Source organism: Cyprinodon tularosa, unplaced genomic scaffold (assembly GCF_016077235.1).
Source record: "Cyprinodon tularosa strain WSP-4 unplaced genomic scaffold, ASM1607723v1 ctg167, whole genome shotgun sequence".
Lineage (NCBI taxonomy): Eukaryota > Metazoa > Chordata > Actinopteri > Cyprinodontiformes > Cyprinodontidae > Cyprinodon > Cyprinodon tularosa.
This window is the reverse complement of record NW_024038504.1, coordinates 1,464,038-1,484,863: the sequence shown is the minus strand read 5'-3', so window position 1 is coordinate 1,484,863 and position 20,826 is coordinate 1,464,038. Positions and strand designations below refer to the sequence as shown.

At 37.6% G+C, this 20,826-nt stretch overlaps 1 protein-coding gene across 1 annotated transcript in view; it reads left to right on the top strand.

Moving 5' to 3' along the window:
• Positions 1–20,826, top strand: part of faf1 (Fas (TNFRSF6) associated factor 1) — an 82,975-nt gene that overhangs the window by 47,301 nt on the left and 14,848 nt on the right. The window contains exons 13-17 of the mRNA XM_038281117.1: positions 6,648–6,802; positions 12,599–12,735; positions 12,825–12,913; positions 18,780–18,860; positions 19,886–19,963. Of these exons, the coding sequence (XP_038137045.1) occupies positions 6,648–6,802; positions 12,599–12,735; positions 12,825–12,913; positions 18,780–18,860; positions 19,886–19,963 (540 nt within the window). The remainder of the gene's footprint in view (positions 1–6,647; positions 6,803–12,598; positions 12,736–12,824; positions 12,914–18,779; positions 18,861–19,885; positions 19,964–20,826) is intronic.

The following is a 20,826-nucleotide window of genomic DNA, read 5'->3' as shown; positions in this document are numbered from 1 at the left end:
AAGATATAATATTATACTCCTTTTGTAATATTACAATAAATGTTACTATAACCTGTATTTTCTTGTTTTTTTAATTGCAGTTATCCCTTTTAAAGTTCTTAGACTTAGACTTAGACTTAGACTTCTTTATTTGTCATTTTGTATGCACAGGGTGCATACAGATCGAAATTGCGTTACATACAGCTTATGAACGTTGCATTGATATTTCAAATGGCACAAGTTATAGAAAAATACAAAAAGTGCAGCAGTGGTCAAAGTGTGAACAGTGCAGAGGATAAGAGACAGTGTGCAAGTTGCAGTGGTTCAGTGCAAATAGGCATTTGTGCAAAAAATGCGTTATTGAAAAATAGAATGAGATGAACAATTAAAGGGCTAAAAGTTAAAAGTTCAGCAGCATTTGATGCTTGGATTTTGTACTCCATAAGATGTAGTCATATCTCATATCTATGTACTTTTTAGAATAATTATATTAATCCTTTATAAACTATCTATTTAGCTTGTAAAAAATTAAGCATTGGCTAATATTCTAGTGGGCACCGAATGACGATCAGTGGCGGGCAATTTTTGTAACTTGGTGGAAAACGAGTTTGAGCCAGTAGATGTTCTGTTTCTGCTGATTGTGAGTTGGACCTGTGAAGGATTCTGTTCCAAAGCCAGTATTAAGAGCTTTATTTGTTTTTTGAAAGTAAGATGTTCCAGGATTTTTCTCTATATAATATATTTTAAATATTCCTCGAGAAAAAAAAAAAAACAAAAAAAAACAAACAAACCCAATCCATTTATTCAGTAGGAGGATTCCAAACACAATGAGTCAAAGGTCCTAATTGTAAAGCTCTGAATCACACAGGTGTAAGGGAAATATGGGGCTTAACACTTTGATAGCGATTTTACAGCATTTACTGTGATAAAACAACAATATCAGCCGGTATTTTGTTTTTTATTAATATCAGCTTTTCTCCAGTGTAGTGTGGCCCAGCAGCTAAGAGTAGGCTGAGTACCATGTGGTGTGCAGAGCGAATATTGAGAATATTAGTTTTGCTGCATTGTGGGATTTATACTTATGAGTAACATCACTTTTTAATGCGTAGTTTATTCTCTCTTGTTTTTCTGAACATATCTCTATGTAAGCCACTGTTTGCAAAAAAGGAAAGATTGTACTCCACCTAACAGAAAATATTGACAATTTTTAGAGCCAGTTTTTAATACAGCAAGTCTGCATGGAAGAAGCTTGGTTTCCTTCAGCATTACTGTTCGTAGGATCTCAATGGGATAGGTAACTTTCATCTGTTAGGGGATACTTTATATCATGTATCAGCTGTACATCTTTTCTGTTAAAATCTGGTTAAAAAAAAGATGTGACAAAGACAAGACAACAATTTAAAGATATTTTTGTAAACCAACTATTCTGTTTTCCAGGGATGTCTGGCAGAAGAGGACTGAAAATATGTTCTCTGTAACTAGGGACTGCTTTCACAGAGTTACTGTTGGTAGTCATGTTCACTTTGGATTTAGAAATGTTTGTGGTTGTTGGAGTCTCACTATTTGGAGGCTTTATTTTACTCTAGAGACACAAAGACCTCTGATTACAGCGAACATTGCTAACCACACCAGCTATAGAGATGTGAAATCAATCACCAATTGTTACAATTATATTTTGGTGCCAAGTGATCACTAAAACACCTACTAAAAAAGATGATTCTGTGATGTCCAATTCTTCTTAATGTAGGACAGACTTTGCCACAAGAAGCTGGCAGAAATGCGCAGGAGGAGTAGGTCTACATAGTTGCAGGATCATGCATATTTGAAGGTTGCCAACTACAACCTCTAAGAAGTAGTTCAAAGTTTTTACTGGTTTAACTGTGCGTCTTCAGTGTATAACTCTCTTCATGCAAATACCCCCCGAAGACAACCCCACTGCCCCTCCTCTGCAAATAATATTGCCAGGGGGCGATACCTACTCTGTTGAGAAACACTACTCTAGCTACATCACTGCCACCTATTGGTCTGGAGTGAGTTTATCAATGTTACCAGTGTTTGTCTTTATGTTTCAGTCCCTTTCTTTTTTTTTGTATTTACATAGTGGTCTGACATTCAAACCCCTAAAGACCTGTGTCCTCCAACTTTTAAGATTTGAATATTTGCAGTGGCCCTCGAAAACTAGGGTTTTTAAAAGGAGCAGAGAAAATAGTAATTAAGCCCCTTTTTCTGTCTAAATGGGATTTATAGTTTCTTTGAATTGACTTTTAGAAATTGTTTTAAAAGTACTTTCCTTGGTTAATTTTTGAAAGAATGCTGCTTAATTGATGCACATAGATACAACCATGATGAGGCTTCTACTGTGTGAAATCTTTAGTCAGTTGCTCTCACAGGGCAATCTTAGATGTGTTGAACAGGTGTGAGGAAGGGCTATGGGGTCACTATCTAGCTCAGGTTGGACCCAGTAATTTAGCTAAACTGAGGGATCTGCTCCTCCCTCCTGAGACAGGCAACACAATAGGTCTCACTTTGAAAGTGGAGAGGGAACGGAGGGGTATGGACAGTTTAACTAAGATGAATGAGTTCAGTTGGCCAAAATGCCTACTTTGATTAGTCTTTACACTTGGTCTAATTGAGCATGCATGTTTGTGAGTATAAATCCTTCTTTGCCTGTGGGTTCAAACTTAAATTCAGGTTGGGACACCAATATTCGAGTGTGTATCAGGTTCCCCCTCCCTCTCTCGGGTTGTAAAACTCTCACTATCCTAAGACTCATTCCTCCCTCTTGACTGAATTTGCTTGTCTTCTCAGCATGAGTGTTTAATCTTTTCAGGCTGGTGAATCAGCCCAGTGAATGAGTCCCCAGGTCCTCCTCTGTTGGAGCCCTGGAGATTATTCTAAAGCACTAATCGTTGAGCAAACACAGCAGTGCTCTCCCATTCCTATTCGACACAGGCCACAGTATAGCACAACTTCTTCTTTCAGTTTCCCTCACATCTTACGCACTGTGTATTTCTTTTGCTTTCTGGCGCACGTATCCTAGATTACTGCTCCTGAGAAACAGGCCCCTTAGCTCCCACCATCGCAGCCCTGCTTAAAATGAACCGAGCACAGATTGAGTGTTCTTGTTTGTTCTTTTATAAGGCCCAAAGTGACGTGTAATTTAAAGAGCATTATTTCCAACATTGTCCCCTCAAACCCTTTACGTTTGTGGGTGTGTTTGTTTTTTAATTAGATTGTCAGAAGGGAAAATCTAGCAGGCTTATATGATGGTGTCAATATCCCTGGATTTGGAGCTTCGTCAATATTGTCTGGCCTTGCTGCTACTAACCTGAGCAGGCTGCTGGCATTTGGTATAAAATAAATAGAGTGATTTGTCTGTTTTGTTTTTGCTATATCTGCCTCGCATCTATGAGAAGTTTTATTTACACCACTCTCCTTTTGATTGTGTCTGCTATTTGCTGGTTTTTTCAGCTGTGGCCTCGTTTTGAGCTGTAAAAGGCCCTTCGCCTAGTTGTCTTTAATATTGCTTCTTGTTCTCTTACCCATATGCAGTAAAAATGGCAGATAATAGATGAACCTTAATTATATTTGCAAGGGGTGCTTTTTCTGGATCAACTCTAATCAGTAGTCAGAAAGTCAAATGCTGATGATCAGGGACGTGGCTAGACCTATTTTAGGGTGGCTGAAGTCATCCCTTCGTTGGTATTAGCCACCCCATAATTATTTTGCGATTTTTATTGTTATTTTTTTATTTATTGATTTTTTTTTCCATATAACCCCAAACAATTGCAGTAAAGCACTGAAAACGAGCCACCAAGAAGGCAAGTTAATCTGAAGATAAGTTCCTGTTAGTTTATTTACAAACACAATTATTTATACAATTATTAATATCGTTAGGATATTCATTTCCTTCATTGGCTCCGCGTCCAGCGTCACGTCACGTGGTACACGGCCATCAACTGGACCATAGCAGCTGTGCAGTGCAGCAACAGCGCGCCCTTTGAATCTCCACACAGTCATCGAGCTTGATTAGGAAAGTTATGGTTGCGTGCAGATACATACGGTGAGTTTGCCATTTGATGTCAGCGGTTTACATTTTCTTCACTTTACCTGGAGTGAGGAAAGAGACAATATAGGCCTAATAGCTTGTCTGATTCAGTAGGAATTACGTTACCATGGTGAACAAAGTCAGTGGTGTGGGAAAACACGATGTTGTTGTAGCCTACTAGCATCATTATAATAGTTTTGTCACAGGAGCAGTGATGGGCAGTAGCGCCGCTACATGTAGCGAAGCTATTAGTTTAACTACATTTTCAAGTAGCTTGACCGTAGCGTCGCTGCTTTATTTATCAAGTAACTTTCCTGTAGCGACGTTATTGTTTTGATCAAGTAGCGACGTAGCGTCCACAAACGCTACAAAATCCAGGGCAAAACTAAGAAATGAAACCAGGTTTTCTATTTCTAAACAACAATCAGCCACAAAACTACTGTAAATAGCAGTTTCAGCTGACGCTTTATAAGTGGCGTAGTAGCACAGGCACACTCCGTAGGGTTAAACAAGCGCACCTTTTCCGAGGCTGTCGTTCTATTGGCTGGAAAGGTTGCTAGGCAACGATCCAACTGCAGTCTGAGAGAGCAAAACAAATCCGCAAGCAGAGCGTAACTGAGACCCGTGCAGAGCGGAGATGGAGGCAAGCGAGAGGAAAAAATATCTGTGATAATATAGAAAATATCTGTTTAAATCTGAGAGAAGAAACAAAGATTTTTGAGAGAAGAGAAAATATTTGAGAGAGAGCGCATGTTTTGAGTGTGAGCATTATAAGTTTTGAGTGCAAGAAGATGAAATTCTTTTCTCTAATTGAAGTTATGTGCTCTTGCATTATGGCAGGATAATTCTCCCATATCTATGTGCCACCAGTCTGATAGGGCGACACTGTGTGATATGGTAGTGCTTCCTTGGGTTGACTATAGTTCTAAGTTGTACGTTTCATATACTGTTGATTTTGTGTTTTCATTAATACATTGTACTTAAAAATACTTCCTTTATTTGCATTAAAACTTTGTCAGACTGATGTGAAAAAGTCTCAAGGATATCCTTCTTTGCAATGATGCTATTGCCTATTGCCTACTGTCCATTTATGCAACTTGTATTTTGTGGTTAAACTTTAGATTAAGCAGAAATCTATCAAAGATAATGCTGCATTTATTGTTAAGTTCCTCACATATATGTGTTTCTCTCTGTGCCAGGTGTAGAGAAAGACATGCCAAAGTCCAGGTCACACACACACACCAAGCACACACACAGAAACAGGGTTATTGCAAAGCAGACAGGGGTTCCTGACTAGGGGTGGGTATTGCCAAAGAAGTCACGATTCGATTCGAATCACGATTCACAGGCCACGATGCGATTCTATCACGATGCATCACGATACTTGAATTATTGCGATGCATTGCAATATTTTCTCCTCCATGTTTTGTTTTTTAATGACTCGGCACAGTATCCAACGGCCGGAAATGCTTGTGACACAAGGCAGCGTGCGTCAACACATTTGCAGCGACATCTACTGGACTGGAAGTGGTATTGCACTTGTTTTTGGCTGATGTTCGCCAACCATTCATGCAATTTTATTTATTCATTTTTTTAAATTAATAATCGATTCTTGGCATCAAGAATCGATGCAGTAGATCACGAAAATTAGAATCACGATGCATCATCATCACAATTATTTTGCACACCCCTATTCCTGACAGGTTGTGGGTGCAGGGGAGATGGGGAAAGATGAATGGCCAGGTTAAGGGTTTATGAAGATGTTGGGAGTCTGTTGGTTAGACAACTGTCTTCTGTAGAAGGTTTCCATTATGATGAGTGGCGAACCACTTGCCTTCTTCCATTTATGCAGTAATGCATGGCACCTACCATTTACTCTTTGTAATTTAGCACATTTTAACTGGTGTAGTTTAGTTGGTGAAGTAGCATTAGTGAGGGAAGTGTTTCCCAGGTATGTTGCTCTTAAAATAATGAATTTATAGACAGCGCCTTAGAAAGTGCACTGAAAAAATTTCGGCGCGCGCTCCGCGCGCAATATCTTGCCTAGGGGCTAAGCCACCCATGTCTCTCAAACCTAGTGACGGCCCTGCTGATGATCATCACTAAATCCTTTTAAACTAAGAAGTGCATCTGTTTTCCTGTCTACAAATAGTAAACATCATGTACTATGATGCACTTTTTGTTCAGTGTAATAGAAAATATTAAATAAGGGGGTTGGTGTGTTTAAGTCAAACATGTGACCTCTGTCTAAAGAACTAGTAATATTTAATGAGATTTTTCAAATCTAGAGATACTTTTCATAACTAATAATAAGCCTATAAGTGCATCTCAAGTCGAAAATAATGTAATTCTGTTTTTAAAGAAAAACTGCTTGTTTTATTGCAATCATCATTATTGCTACTTTGCAATTATACCTTAAGCTGCTTCTACGAAAGGTGAAAAAAAAATCCATTCTTTAGCCCGTTCTCTGTCTAATAGCCTTTTTTTTTTTTAAAAACAATTCATCTTCGAAATTAGAAAAGAAAAAGGCATCTCATATCACTTAGGCAAATATTTTGATTCTATATGGTAATATTCTTGTATTTTCTGCCTCTAATCTTCTTTTTTTCCTTTCTTACAGAGAAAGCTGTTGGCCATCTACCTCCACAATGATGACAGCGTCCTCAGCAACGTCTTTTGTTCCCAAATGATGTGTGCAGACTCTATTGTCTCCTACCTGAGCCAGAATTTCATCACATGGGCCTGGGATGTCACTAAAGAAGCTAACAAAGCCAGGTAAAGCACCTCAGTTCTTCTTGTTTCCATCAGTGCTGCTTTTCATCTGATTAGCAATAATACCAAGTGTGCATTTTCCAACTTAAAGTTGAAATAATTGGATTTCATTTCATTTAAAATATTAATGGGAGTCAAAAGAAGTTCCTAACATTTTCCTAACAAAAAGTATTTATGGGGTTAATACCACCTTAAAAGGTTTTGAGAATTTATTAAAAGATCTCTTTCCTATACATCCAATATATATTATACTATACATATCTACTTTTTAGTTCCCAATACACCAAGTGGCGTAGTGTCTCAGATGGTTTTCAGAAATCATAGAGATTTTATCCCTAAGGTTTAAGAAGGAACAAAATATATCATTTAATGCATCAATGAAATAAAATGTTGACTCAGCATTTATTCATTTATCTTTTTCACAGTCATTAGACTTTTGATTTGGACTTCAGATTTTTAGGACCCACTTAGCCTTTAGCTGAACTAATCAGAGGTGAAAGTAAACCAGTATCAAACTGACAGATCTGTTCTGACAGGGAGGTTAGATGTTAGAGAGATTTTTTGATTATTCCTCCATTATTGGCCTCCATGTGTTTGCTGAAACTAGGAAAAAATAAAAACTTATTTCTTTCAATTCAAATCAGGAAAAAACAAACTTAACTTGCTGTACTTGTTTGAAATGTGAAAATTGTTTTTTACCATTTCTTCGTTACCATGCTATTTTCATGCTTTTTATATCGATATCTATGACTTTAATTAAATGATTACACACATGTTTCTATAAGCATCTCTTGTACCTATCAGTTATAGTCTGAGGTATTTTATCCTGACAGCTTTAACGTTCAAAATGGCAGCAACTTTGCCTTTAAGGCTGACTGCAAGCTAAATATTTATGTTTTATTCATGTCTGAATTCCAGTCTGGAGAAGTGAACAGTTTTCATTAATATTAAGGTGGATATGAGAAAAGGGATATTGAATGTATCTCACTATAAAATGACCTGCAGACTTGAGAGCTACCAGAGTGTTCAAGAAGATTGCAGCCATCTTCTCCTTGAATCTTACTGGTTACTTCTTGGACTGAATTTTAAATGTTCAACTGTATAACTGTTGGTTAAGTACTCCTTCCAGTACTTAACCATCCCTCAACCATCTGTAGTTGAGGGATTGCTGTTGAGTCAACGACACAATGCATGCGAATGTGTAGTGTCGCTGCTCATCGAGGAGGAGCGAACCCTGAAAAGTCAATAACTCGATACAGTGAGCTGGGTTTTCTTTGATGAAAAACTTTTAACAAATCCGACACTGAGACTCGATTTAATGTTTGTAATCCTTGTAAAGTGTCTTAATATGACATGCTGTGAATTAGTGCTGTATAAACAAACTGAATTGAATTAATAAAATTTGACGCGTCTTAACAAGTTCATGCCCGTATCTCTGTTTTGCTCTCTCTCCAGCTTTATTCTGTGTTTAATCTTGGAGGTTGCATGCTAAAAAGGCATTGTGTTTGCCCGGTGAGGCCCCTGATTGGGCATTTTTGACCAAGCTGTCTGAATAGAGGGTCAGTGGGAGATGGAGTCCCATGGAATCCAAAAATCTCTTTCACTTCAATTACTCTGATAGTCCAAACCTCTTTAACCTGTTTTTGTAATGTGCTGGTGCCTACATCATCTGTTCAGTTTAATTTTCAAGCTTTTTTTAGGATTAAACTGTGAATAAAAAAAAAAAATCTTGCTCTTTTTCTCATTTATATCTCTCCGCTGACATTCTCCCTCTATCCTCTAAACTTGCTGAGTTAAGCCTGCCCTCTGGTAGTAGTCATTTAAGAAAGACTCGCTCCCTGACCTTACCCCCTTCCATTATATCCTTTTAGGAAACTCCCTCATTCCTTCATTCCGCTCTCTTTTCTCCCCTATTGGCCTCCTCTGCTTTTTGCCCCAGCTGAGCCTTTTTGTAGCACGTTAAAAGGGAGGCAACATCTGGAGCTTTTCATTGCACACAGCTAGTCGCAGCTTTGCCGCTAACGCATGCATGCACATGTGCAGGCTAACCGCTCACAAATGCATGGCTGTCCTGCATTCTCACGCTCCCCGGCTGATCTGGAGTGACTGGTGATTGGCATCAGTCACACAGGCTGTTAGAAAGGTATCCTAAGTGTGTAAGCAATAAACCTGCTGCTACTGGAATGTGCTATTCTCACAGGCCGCCTCGTTAACTGATTAATAATGCATAAAAGCAAGGCTGGTGATTGGATGCCAGAGTTTTTTGTCAAAATTGTGGGAAAAGAGCTTTATTATCAGTACTCTGTAGACAGAGCCCTGTAGATGCAATAACCAAATAATAATACCCACTTTACAGCCACAAATGTCAATGCAATTTGTTTGGATTTTATATGATGGAACAAGACAGAGTGGCAAATAATTTGAAAGCCAGTAAATTTTGTTTTTCTTCCTAACACTTTTGAAAAATATAATTCTGAAGTGTAAAATGCATTTATATTTAGTCATCCAGCTCCTATAAATAATGTCAGAGATTTTTAAAGAGAATTGGTTAAAAAACAAAACAAAAAAATACTCCCAGTAGGCCAAGGAGCACAGCAGACATGCCAGGGAGAAATTTATAAAGCAGTGGTACTCAAACTGTTTTTTATTTTGAGTACCACATTAAAAGTATCTATAGGATCTTACAGTACCACCATAATGTTGGACAAAAAAATACAGCAATATAGGCCTGTTTTGCTATAGAAAACGTTTGAAAGGGAGGCAACTGCAAGAGCAATAGTACCAGCTTAGTGTAACCATAATATTAGAAATGCTAAACATACGTTTTAATTCATAAGCTATTGAGAGGTGATTGTGTGACTCTGAACAGTTTTGAGTTGTGTGGATCAGCAGAGGAACTTTCATCTCATCTACATCTAGCTTGCTTCTCTGTTTACATCCAACTGGGTGATGGAATAGAAGCCTTTCCCAGACATAAACATTGTTCTAAAAGGCAACAGAGAGCCTTTGTAGAAAGGATTGGGTATTCATTTTTGTCTGCTTGCACAAAGTGCTGCTTTGGACCAGGTACATTGCTACTTAACCCTGGGAAGCAACATGTGTGCAGCACTTTGAGCTGAAGACAGAAACTCCAGAGCTCTGTGCCTTCATGTGTTTTTTGCTAAAGTTTCCAACAACACAGACAAAAGTCACTGAATATATCTAGCTGTTAGAAGGGTTTGAAAATATGACGGCAAAACTGGCAACAGTGCCCATATGTTACTCACTACAGACATAATGAGAAGTCTTAGCACAAAGGAAAATTAGACCACCACAAGTATTTTTTTTATTTGACACACTTCTAGAGTTCCAATATTTCATTGATATAAAAAAATGCCTTGGTCTCCCTGTGTAATACCTGGTGGTACTTGCATACCACCACTGCAGAATGAGAAAGGCTGCTATTGGCAATATTGTAAGTAATATTATGTTATAAAACAATGTTCCAAGCTTTGAATCAAATGGAGCTCTAAAGGATAGGTATGGCAATTGCTGCATTAATCATAGAATTAGCCTAGAGGTAAATGGTAACTCTAGAAGAGCTGTAAAGATTCGCTGCTCAGATTGTCAATCTTTGGTGGAAAAGCTGTTTGGTGATAGAATCATACTCTGATAAAGTGGTTTTTACAGCAGACAGAGAAGCTGATCACTCTCAATCAAGCTGATGAGCAATCCGGAAAGAAGAAAAAAACAAAAACCGTTTAGGTTATTGCTAAACATATAAGACTTCATCAGAAGTTCTCCTTCCATGTGAGTAGCAACTTTATATTTACAGCCAGAGGAATATTATTTTAGATCGGTAATGTCCAAAAGCAGCCTTCAAGAGCCAGTGTAGGCAGCAGATCTCCACAGGGTCCTGCCCCTGCTAATGCTTCCTAAAATTTGGCTCACATAGTCATCTGCAGGGCAATTATTTTGTAGTCTTAAAGAAGACTTAACGCCTTTGAGACCAATTTTCACACCTGTTCTGCATGCTTGACATCTCTTTTTGACATAAAGCAAAATGAAAACATAACTGGTTCAGAGGGAGAACAAAATGTCACTTCCAAATGAAAACATGTCCATAATAGCTCTGAAACAAAGTGTGTATGACACAGTGGGCTACAAAGGCATCCGGTTCCCAGACTGCTCCCATACAGGTGGCTTGCAGAAACATTCCCTGCAGTGCTACTGTACTTACCTGACTCATCAGCTGCTCGCTGGAGCAAACGCCAGCTCCTCCCTGTCGGCTCATATCTTAATGTGTCAGTTCGATGTGAACTAGGAGGAGATGACAGCACAGGGAAACATTAACTATTTTTGCTGTAGAGATCCATAGAGAGTAAATAAGATGGGATGGGCGACAAATTAGAAGCTGTCAATCACATTGGCTGTCGATGCAGTCTTAAAGCAGGGTATTTGCAAGTTTCGTCAGGTTTTGTCCTCTAAGTGTAGTTTTCCATACAGATGTTTAGAGGCCGTGGGTTGACAGGATTACATTCTTTACCTTGTTAAACTATGCCTGGGTGATGGTGCTGAACTGCTCATCAAAGTTCCTGGAGCAACTCAGCTTCCTCCTGGCCTCAGTGCTGTGTCCTTACTTGTTTATCTGAAATCAGAAGTGCTCCAAGTTGTAGCTGCGGCCTCTTAAATTACTAATGCAAATTTAGGTTTTGTTTCTTAGTTTTACAGTTTTTGTGTTGCTGTTTTGTCTGTTTAATTCTCGAAGATTGACTTTCCGAATTCTTGTGTTAGAAACCAAAGCAGCTTGGCCTCAGTTAGAGCTTTAAGATTAGGTTACCCTTCAGGTTGTTGTCTAGCGATTGTTCTCTGGCCTTTCATTACAGGTTAGAGTTTCCCTGTGGGCTATTGTTATGGTACGGCTGGGTCGGTAGATGAACGGGGACCAATGTCAGATCAAAATCATCTGTGAGATTAGGATGACCCATCTCTTTCAGTGCCAGTCAAGGGTGACTCAGTTCATTTGGGGAAGTTTTAACTAAAATACAGTCCATAGCATTTCCTTCCCTGGTATTTTACTATTACATCCCAGTTTTAGGAAATTATTAATATCAAATTGAGCTTTTGTGTTTAGTTTCTCCATTTTGAAGTTGTGCGAAAAGCTTCTATAGCTTTGAGCCCATCTGTAATGAGTTACACCCCTCTCTCAAGCAGCTGGCTTTCTATCTATGCGCTCTCTCTCTGACCTGCCCTCCCTCCACCCATTCCATTACTTCTCAATTTTACCACTCAGTTATTAAAGTAGGTCTTATTAAAAGGCAGGAGAAGAAGCTAATCTATATTTGCATTCAGTCTATAGCAATTCATTAATATTATGACATTTACAGGCAGCTTGGCAGGGCCCCGGCTGCCGGCTACCCTTTTCCCTCTCTGAAATGTTAATTTAAAAAGTTCTGTCTTTGTAATGGAATAAGAAATCCTCTCTTGCCCTATCAATTCTGGGCGCCTGGCAAGGCATACTAATCATCTGTGCTTCCAATTGAGATAGCATGTCATTTTGATGGAATAAGAAAATGCAGAATTGGTTTTAAAGTCCTTAATGCCATGAGTTGTGTGTATTTTTCTTTTTTTTTTTTCATATCTGGAGAGGAGTGTACCATTTTCATTTGTAGTGAAAATATATGTGCATATTTGTGAACTGCATATTTCTTCTTTATTATTATTCCAAGCTGCAAATTTTGATGAGATGATTACATTTCAAAAGAAATAAACTGTAGGGTTAAACAGAACTTGATTCGCTGGAGCTTCCTTATTTTCCAGACTTCTCACCATGTGTACGAGGCACTTTGGCAGCGTGGTAACACAGACTATACGGACATACAAGACAGACCAGTTCCCCCTGCTCCTTATAGTTATGGGCAAGCGAACATCCAATGAAGTTCTAAATGTTATTCAAGGTAAAGGTTTAATCATTATTGCAAAACATATATTTATGTCTGCATTAGGTTTTGAAATGATCTTATGAAGTTTTTATTTGTCTCTTCAGGCAATACAACAGTGGATGAGCTGATGATGAGATTAATGGGAGCGATGGAGATTTTTACAGCACAACAGCAAGAAGACATCAAAGATGAGGTAGGGTTGGACCCTAGTAAGAAAACATTGTTTTTAATAAATTCTGATGTGTTTATTGTACAAGATACTACATTCGGGGTAATACTGTGCAATGTGTGTTGAAATTTCAAGCCTTTTTTTTCTGACCACCATATTAACAATAAAGCGTTATTCCAAGTAATTTTTTTAACAATGCTTTCACTTCATGAGATGTTCGTATAGTCATTTGTTTTACTTTTTAACAAGTTATGATTTTTTTGTTCTATATTGTGACCATTGTGTCTGGCAGTTACAGGATTCCTGCATTGCCTTGTGAAAGTATTCCTGAATTTTTTTTTTTTTTTTTTGCATCTTGCCACAATATTTCTAATAATCTCAATGTATTTTGTGCGATTTTAAGCAATGCCATAATCAAAGTGATCCTGAAGTGGACGTAATAATATGTTTTTTCGAAGTCAGTTTGAAATACATATCTATAAAGTGTGGCATCCCCATTTTTGAAGTTTAACCTGAGTATAAATGTAGCTTTGATTTGTTGAAGAAAAATATGGAACAGACAGCATCAGAATATGTGTCAAAGTTTTGAACAGAAAATCTCCCTTATTGTGGCTGCATAGCAAAATTGCAAATGTAACAGGGCATGGCAACTATAACGACAGGATGGACGATTAGAGCAATAATCAGGGAGAAGCTGTAAGGTTTTGGCTTGAGCAGAAAAGTGAAAGTGATAAGAATAGACATTCACATGATATATAGCTAGCATTAGCCATTTTGGAGACAGCAATGGTAGAAGAAGGTTCTCTAGTCAGATAAATGTAAATTGGCCACCTTGTCCTACACATCACCCCAAAAGACCAACGTAACAGTTAAACAGTTAACGGCAATCAATGGCGCTTCTTTTTCAACATAGCTTAAGGGTAGATAGAAAATGTAAGGTTTAAAACTGTGGTTTCTCAGGTACCTCCGTCCTGGATCTTTTACGTTTCTCCTTGTTGCCTCACATAAAAAACAAATGGATAATTAACAGGCTTTTGCAGCATTTGATTGCAGAAGAGGAGCCCTCATTTGAATCAGGTGTGTTGGAACTGAAACATATCTGAAATTCAGAGAAGAGGTCCCTGAGGACCAGGGTTGGGAACCACTGGTCTAAAATAATGTGTTAGAAGGGTCTAGTAAGAGTCAAAAACTAAGGCTGGTTGAAAGTTTGAAGCATAACTTTCAAACCTTTGGTCACATATTGTCTCCACCTAGTCTGACTTGGTTTTAGTCATTTCTGAAGAGGCATATGCTGAAAAAATTACCATTGTAAATGCAGTGGAAGGTAATTCTAGTACTTACACTTGAGTCGATTACCAAATTCACACGATGATGCACCCTTTATCTGGCATGCACAATGAATATACAGATTCGCCATCATAATGTGATAAAATATTCAGTTGTTAAACGAACAAACATTTTTTCAGGGCTCTCTGCTTTAGTTCCTCTTCATCCTACTTTATAAATCATGATCCCGTACTTATATTGTTCCTCTCTCAAGCTGTCTTGCTCTTTTTATCCAGTTCTTATAATGGGCCACAAAATTACTTTTATTTATAATTTGATGCAATTTAAACAAAGTGAAGTGAATTTGATTAAGAAGTTTTGGTAGAAGATTTTATGCTAGAGTTAGATTTTCTATGTAAGACGCTTGTTATTAATTATGGTAAGTTTTAGTTTTGGTTCTCTATTGCATGCCTTACTAACACAGGTTTCTGTCCAGCTTTCAAACTCTTCAAAATGTTTTATTAAATAACTGTAGCTACAGATGACAGGCTGTCACTCTGGATTAGCTTTAAACTGGTAAAGACTCAACAAACCAACCAAACTAGCTCCCTTACAATACAGTCACAAGCTTCATAGCATCTCTGTTGTATCAGTAATAAACAGCTAATGAGTCACACACACCTGAGGGTTAAACTCGTTCCAAGTCAGTTCCAGGGTAATGAGCAGCAGCTTCTATATTAATATTTAAACAGTTTTCTGGCTTCTTTTGGATTTGTCACTGTTGGTGAAAGACAGCCATTAGTATCAAGTTACAGAAAAAAGAATGTATATGTAATGTTCAGTATGCTAAGACTGGTTTCCTTTTAGGGTTTTTTTTTATTGTTGCAAAAGGGATACCAGTTAATAACAGTTTCATAGACATGAGCATGTTTTTGTACAATATCCACTGCCTTTTTGGGTAAAATGCTCTGAAAACAAAAAGTCTCCAAATGTTAAATATTGTTCAAACACAAGCTGCTGCACAAGAGATGTGCAGCAAGTAAACACTCTAAAACCTGCATAAAATCAAGACCTAACATTTCACAGAATGGTTATGAATAAAATCCCAGCACGTAGCCGGTAGCATGTACACATTTTAGTTTTAACTGAAGAGCTGTTGACATTTTATTAAATATGGGAGATATTTCTATTTGTCATAAGCCTGCAATCTTTTCTTCCTTTAACATGTTTTTCTTTTTATGTATTCCCTTTTTTCATTATATTAAACCCAAAGGCATTTTGATGGTGTGTGTTACCCTAAGAAAGATTATTATAGTGAGAAAAATTTGAGAGCAAAGGTCCTCTGAAAATATGCAGCATTTCTTTAAACACGTGCAATAATTTTATTTCTGCAATGTTGTCTTGAATGAGAGCGACAGTCTGCATCCTCCAAGTGAGCTGGTCTTAAACTTCTCTTATGTCATCCTTGCAGAAGAATGTTCTCGTCAAGTTAGTTGTTTGATTTGTTTTCTTTCTTATCTTCTTTTTCTTGTTTCAACCTCAGTTATCAGACGGAGACTCAGTCCTGACACGCCTCTTTTACTCCATCTTTGGTTTCTGTCTGGAGCTGAAGCAGCTGCACTTTGACAGTAGACAGCCGTATTGACACTACAGTCATTCCTGAGGTTGTCTGCATTGCAGTTTAGTCTCTACTAGCCAAGTGACTACTACATCCAGGCTTTGTGATCTGCATCCGTCAGCAATGATTTTTACAGATCGTTCTAAGGTCATGTTGTGATACACATCCTACAAATGTGTGAGAAGTGTCTGATAGCAGAGTATAATAGGACCTTTATGAGTGAGTCCTTCTAGCTGCTGTTTTATAAGGGATGACCCTTTGAACTGCTCAGAAAACAACTCTGTACTTCGGAGGTATTTTGTAGACAAGCTTATTCTAACATTGTGTCATGCAAACCAAACAAGAACCAACATCCAGTAAAGAGTCTAGATTTACTCGCTTTAATAAGCAATCCCACAGAAATGACATCAGCAGTGAAATATGACGATGAAAACTAAAACTAAAACATCTGAACACGAAAACTTGTAGTACTATGTAATGTAATTAAAACACGGATAAGCTATATATAGGTTTTAAAATTCCATTACACCTTAAGGTATTCACATCCTCTCAGTGTTTACCTCGTCTAGGTTTGTATACAGGTGTGAATACATTTCTCTGTACAGTTTGTAAAGATGTGTAAAAAGCCTTCAAATAAATCCATCTTATATTAAGGTGGGATAACGTCATATTAAAAAAAATATATAAATTGAAACTTATATTTGAGGATATCTGCTGCGTCAAGGAAGTCATAAAGTGCTAAATAGAATTTGTGGAAATTTGAATCGACTTTAAAAATTAAAAATATAAATTAAAAAGTTGTGTCTGTTTAATTTATCAAAAAGATTTTTAGAAAAAAACAACATTTATGGCACTGGAAATAAAAAATAAAATAAAAAAAATCTTCACCTCACTAGGTGAATAATATCTTATTAAAGGTTGGAAATAAATGTAGATTCTGTTAAGGTTGCATCTTGAAACATATGTGTCTTGAGAGGATAAAGGTGAACATTAAGGGTTATTATGTCAACAGTGAAATTTCCTGACACAATCTATACATGGAGCAGCTTCTCATGCTTCAGTCCAAATCTTCTGAAAAGACTGCCATGGAGGAAACGTGAACAAAAGCAATCTCTATGAAAATATTTGGTGATATTGTTTGCTATTGTGGATGATTGAGCGGGATGTTTTAAGGCAAACATGATGGGAAAGTTGCTGAAAGATCATAAAATGGAAATTTTGGTACAGTTGAATGAAATTATATACTGAAAGAATTGGTGTTCATCATATCAGTCGATGGGGATATCATTTCTAAATTGTTCATTCACAAAAATGTTTGATAAACTGAGACATCTGGAAAAAAATTTTAAAGTTATGAATTAGTTACCATATATTGTGTAAAAGATGGACCAAATTTATATATATTAAATACAGAAAACTTGAACATATGAAGGAAAATAATATTCTATTCTTTATCTGTCACCAGTTATGCTAGAGTGGGTTTACACGCCTAAAAGTTTAGGTGTGGGGACAGGATTAAATCTTTTATCAGCTCTGCGCATAAACTGAAAAGTTTTGGTTGCTTTTTATCAATTTAGAAAGTAAATGATAAGTACTGAAGGGGAAACATTTAGGGACGTCTCAATTGATCTTCTGTAACTGAATCATCTTGATTTATTGTTCCGCAATTTCTAGATCAGTCATGTACTTTGTGGTTCTAATTTCTGTTGTTATAAAAAGACATTAATGTCATCACATTCTTTAAAATCAATACACATCCCCACAGTAATGAATATTTATCATTAACCACGTTCTTTTCTGGTCAAAAGAACAAAATGTCACAATAAGAAAAGAGAAGCATAATAAAAGGCCTTACATTGTTTCCCACCAAATAAATACAATATCTCCAGATCGGAGTGTCATATGTAGACTTTAAACACTATGCAAAGCATTGTATTTTTTTTTTCCATTTACATTTTCTCCAGCATCCAAACTTTTTTTGGAAGCAGCATAATCCCTGAGCTGCTTAGTCCCAAAATTGAAGAGAAAATTAAGAAGAGCCTTTTAAATTTCTTATTTGTTTTCAGTGTGACAGCTTGATTTTTTTTCCGCTCTCTAAATACCAAGTGTATCATCAAGACTAAAAGATGCCTAATGCCGTGCCAACTTGAACAGTAGCCACGCTTTAATTGTGGAAAATCTGTTTCTTTTTTTTTCCCTCTAAGTTGAAGCTTTCAGAGTCAGTGTTTGTGCCGATACATGTTAGAAGAACAGCTTTTACTGCTTCTCATTTGTTAAAGGTTTAAGAAATGATTTAACCAGCACTAAAGTGACTATCATACATCAGACTCTGTGACCTGTTTGCGTGACTCAGGGTCAGTCTATTGATAGCAGGCACTTTTGAAGCTTTTGTCTCTCCCTGCCATTCTTTTACAGTTTCCTTTCACTATTCCTCTATTATCTCCAACCAAAGCACATATGTATCTTTGCATTTTCTGATTCAATGCGACAATAGACGCTGCCATTTTGCTTAGCTGCCTATCTGCACAGTAGTCCTCTGATTGTCACAATGGGCGTACTTTGCCATATCCGGGTCGGCACACAGCATGGGCCTTCAGAAAACAGAAAACGAATGGCTGTGCAGTGTTAACACAATAGGACACTCTTATTTAGACTGAGTCTTTATGAAACACTTTGTAGCCACAGCAGGTAGAAAGAGAAAGGCCTCCTGTCCCCTTCCCTCTGTACAAACAGGAAGAGAGGGGCAGAATGAATGAAGGAGAAAGGGAGGGTGAAGCTGAAAATGGGAAACATAAAAGAGGTTTGGGGTCTGGTAAATGACAATCCGGTCACAATGAAATCCCTTCTACTGCTACTCTTTCATACCTGTTTGTACGTAACCACACTTGACATTATGCATTTTCTTCCTGGCTTCCACAACCGGCACTTCAGCTTAGATGTTTTGTTCTCGTTGTGTCCTTTATGATGTTGTTAAACAAGCCCAACTCTCTATCTCCCTCCACCCAGGACGAACGCGAGGCCAGGGAGACGGTGAAACGAGAACAGGATGAAGCCTATCGCCTGTCCTTAGAGGCTGACAGGAAGAAGGTACGTCCAGAACAGAATATTTCTCTTTGCCTTTCTGATGTTGACCTTTTTTTACCTTTACCAAATTTTCTCTTGTTACAATTACAAATAGCAGTGTTTTTTATTAGTTAGTATATGTTTTTAAAGTATTATTTTGCTTTAATGTCATATTCCAATATAAAATAGCTCTTAAAATATAGAGTTAACAAAGAATGATACATTTTCTGTTTTATTTTTAATACTCAAAAAATAGAAAAGGTGTTTCAAGTCTTTTGGGGTTTTCTCTCATTTTTGAAGGTCCTGAGACAGAGATAGTTCTGATTTAATTAGTTTTTACATCACCTGAATGTAAGACTAATGACAAAAACTGAGAACCAGATTTTCTAACAGCCTCTTCCAGGATTGTTCAGCCCAGAGCTTCACCAATTTTGCCTTTAACTGACTGTCCCTGCTTAGGAAAGCCTTGGCACAGCATGATGCTGCCACCATCCTGCTTCAGTGGGGCGAGAGTGCTTTCATAATAATGTGCAGTGGTGGTTTCTCCAACAGATTATTTTCCATGTCGCACAAAGAAAGTAGCATTTTTGTCCCATCTCACGTCAGCATGTTCTTCCAAATGTCATGATCTTTCATGGTTTAGGGCAAATGCAAGACAACTTATTACTTTCATGAGTTTCCACTTTTAATGGGGGGTACAGAAGGGAATCTGAAGATATGCATACCACACTTTTCACATTTATATTTGTTCAAATCTTTAATAAGTGTAATTTCCCACACCTTTGCCACAAATCTCTGTGTCTATTCTATCAAGTATGACACTAGTGCTAGAGTAAAAATAAATCTGTGGTACAAATATTTCTACAGAGCACTGCATGACTTGAAGTGTAATTCGATTTGTGTATCTTGGATTATGCACCCTGTGCATATCAAAAGAGACCATGCTTAATTTATGAAGTCAAAGTGACGGAGTCTTTGAAACATGTGGCAGGCAGCATAGTAGCCTTTTGGGTTTTGTTTACACATTAAATGTATTTTTTCCTACTCAGAGAGAAGCCCAGGAAAGAGAAGAAGCTGAGCAGGTCCGCCTGGAGCAGATGAGAAAGGAGCAGGAGGAGGAGAAGGAGGTGGGAACCCACTACCGCAATCTTGCCTTATTTCTACATGCTCTTGAACATTTGCTCTCACCAGTTCATTAGATTGTGGGTTTTGGAGAACTCTGCCATTCAGAGAACCCTGACAAATGAAGGAAATCTCCCCATTAAATCCAGTGCTTCTTAACGTCACCTTCCATAAACACTATCATTGTTCTGTAGTGAAGCTTTCTAAGGGCAACACACACACACCAACACATTCAAACCTAACAGGACAAAAGACGGCAGCAGGTCGAGGAGACTGCTTGATGGACAAACACACGCACAACCTAAGCAAACACATATTCACTTGAAAACAATTATTGTCTGTGAAATAGGGGAAAATACACACAGGCAAACACAATGCCTCGCATACAGAAAATAATAATTGTCGGTATTGATGGCGCTAATGTTGTACAGTCCAGATTAATACAGTGTAGTCCTCAGCCATTGTTTACTTAAGAGCAGGAATCGCAATGTGGGCAGAGGTATTGGGTGACCTGGCTCATTCAGATGATTTGTCGCTTTAGTTAAATAAATGATAACAAAAGAGCTCAGGACATTGCCTTCTTAATTATATCACTCTGGTGTGCCAACAAGACACAATAAGGTATAATACACAATAACCCAAATGGTACACCTACCTTTCTTCATATACTCCTGCCTAAATTAATTTTCTGTTCAGGTTCAATGGTATTTATTGGCGCTCTTAAGCTAACAGGATATTCATTTAATGAAAAGGAGTCCTGGCTTTTTTCCTTATCTGACCATCAAACAAAATATTTGTTGAAATTTCTTTTTTTTTATTTGAAAATAAATCACTAGTTTTATCAACTTGTTAGTGTAAATCTTCCTTT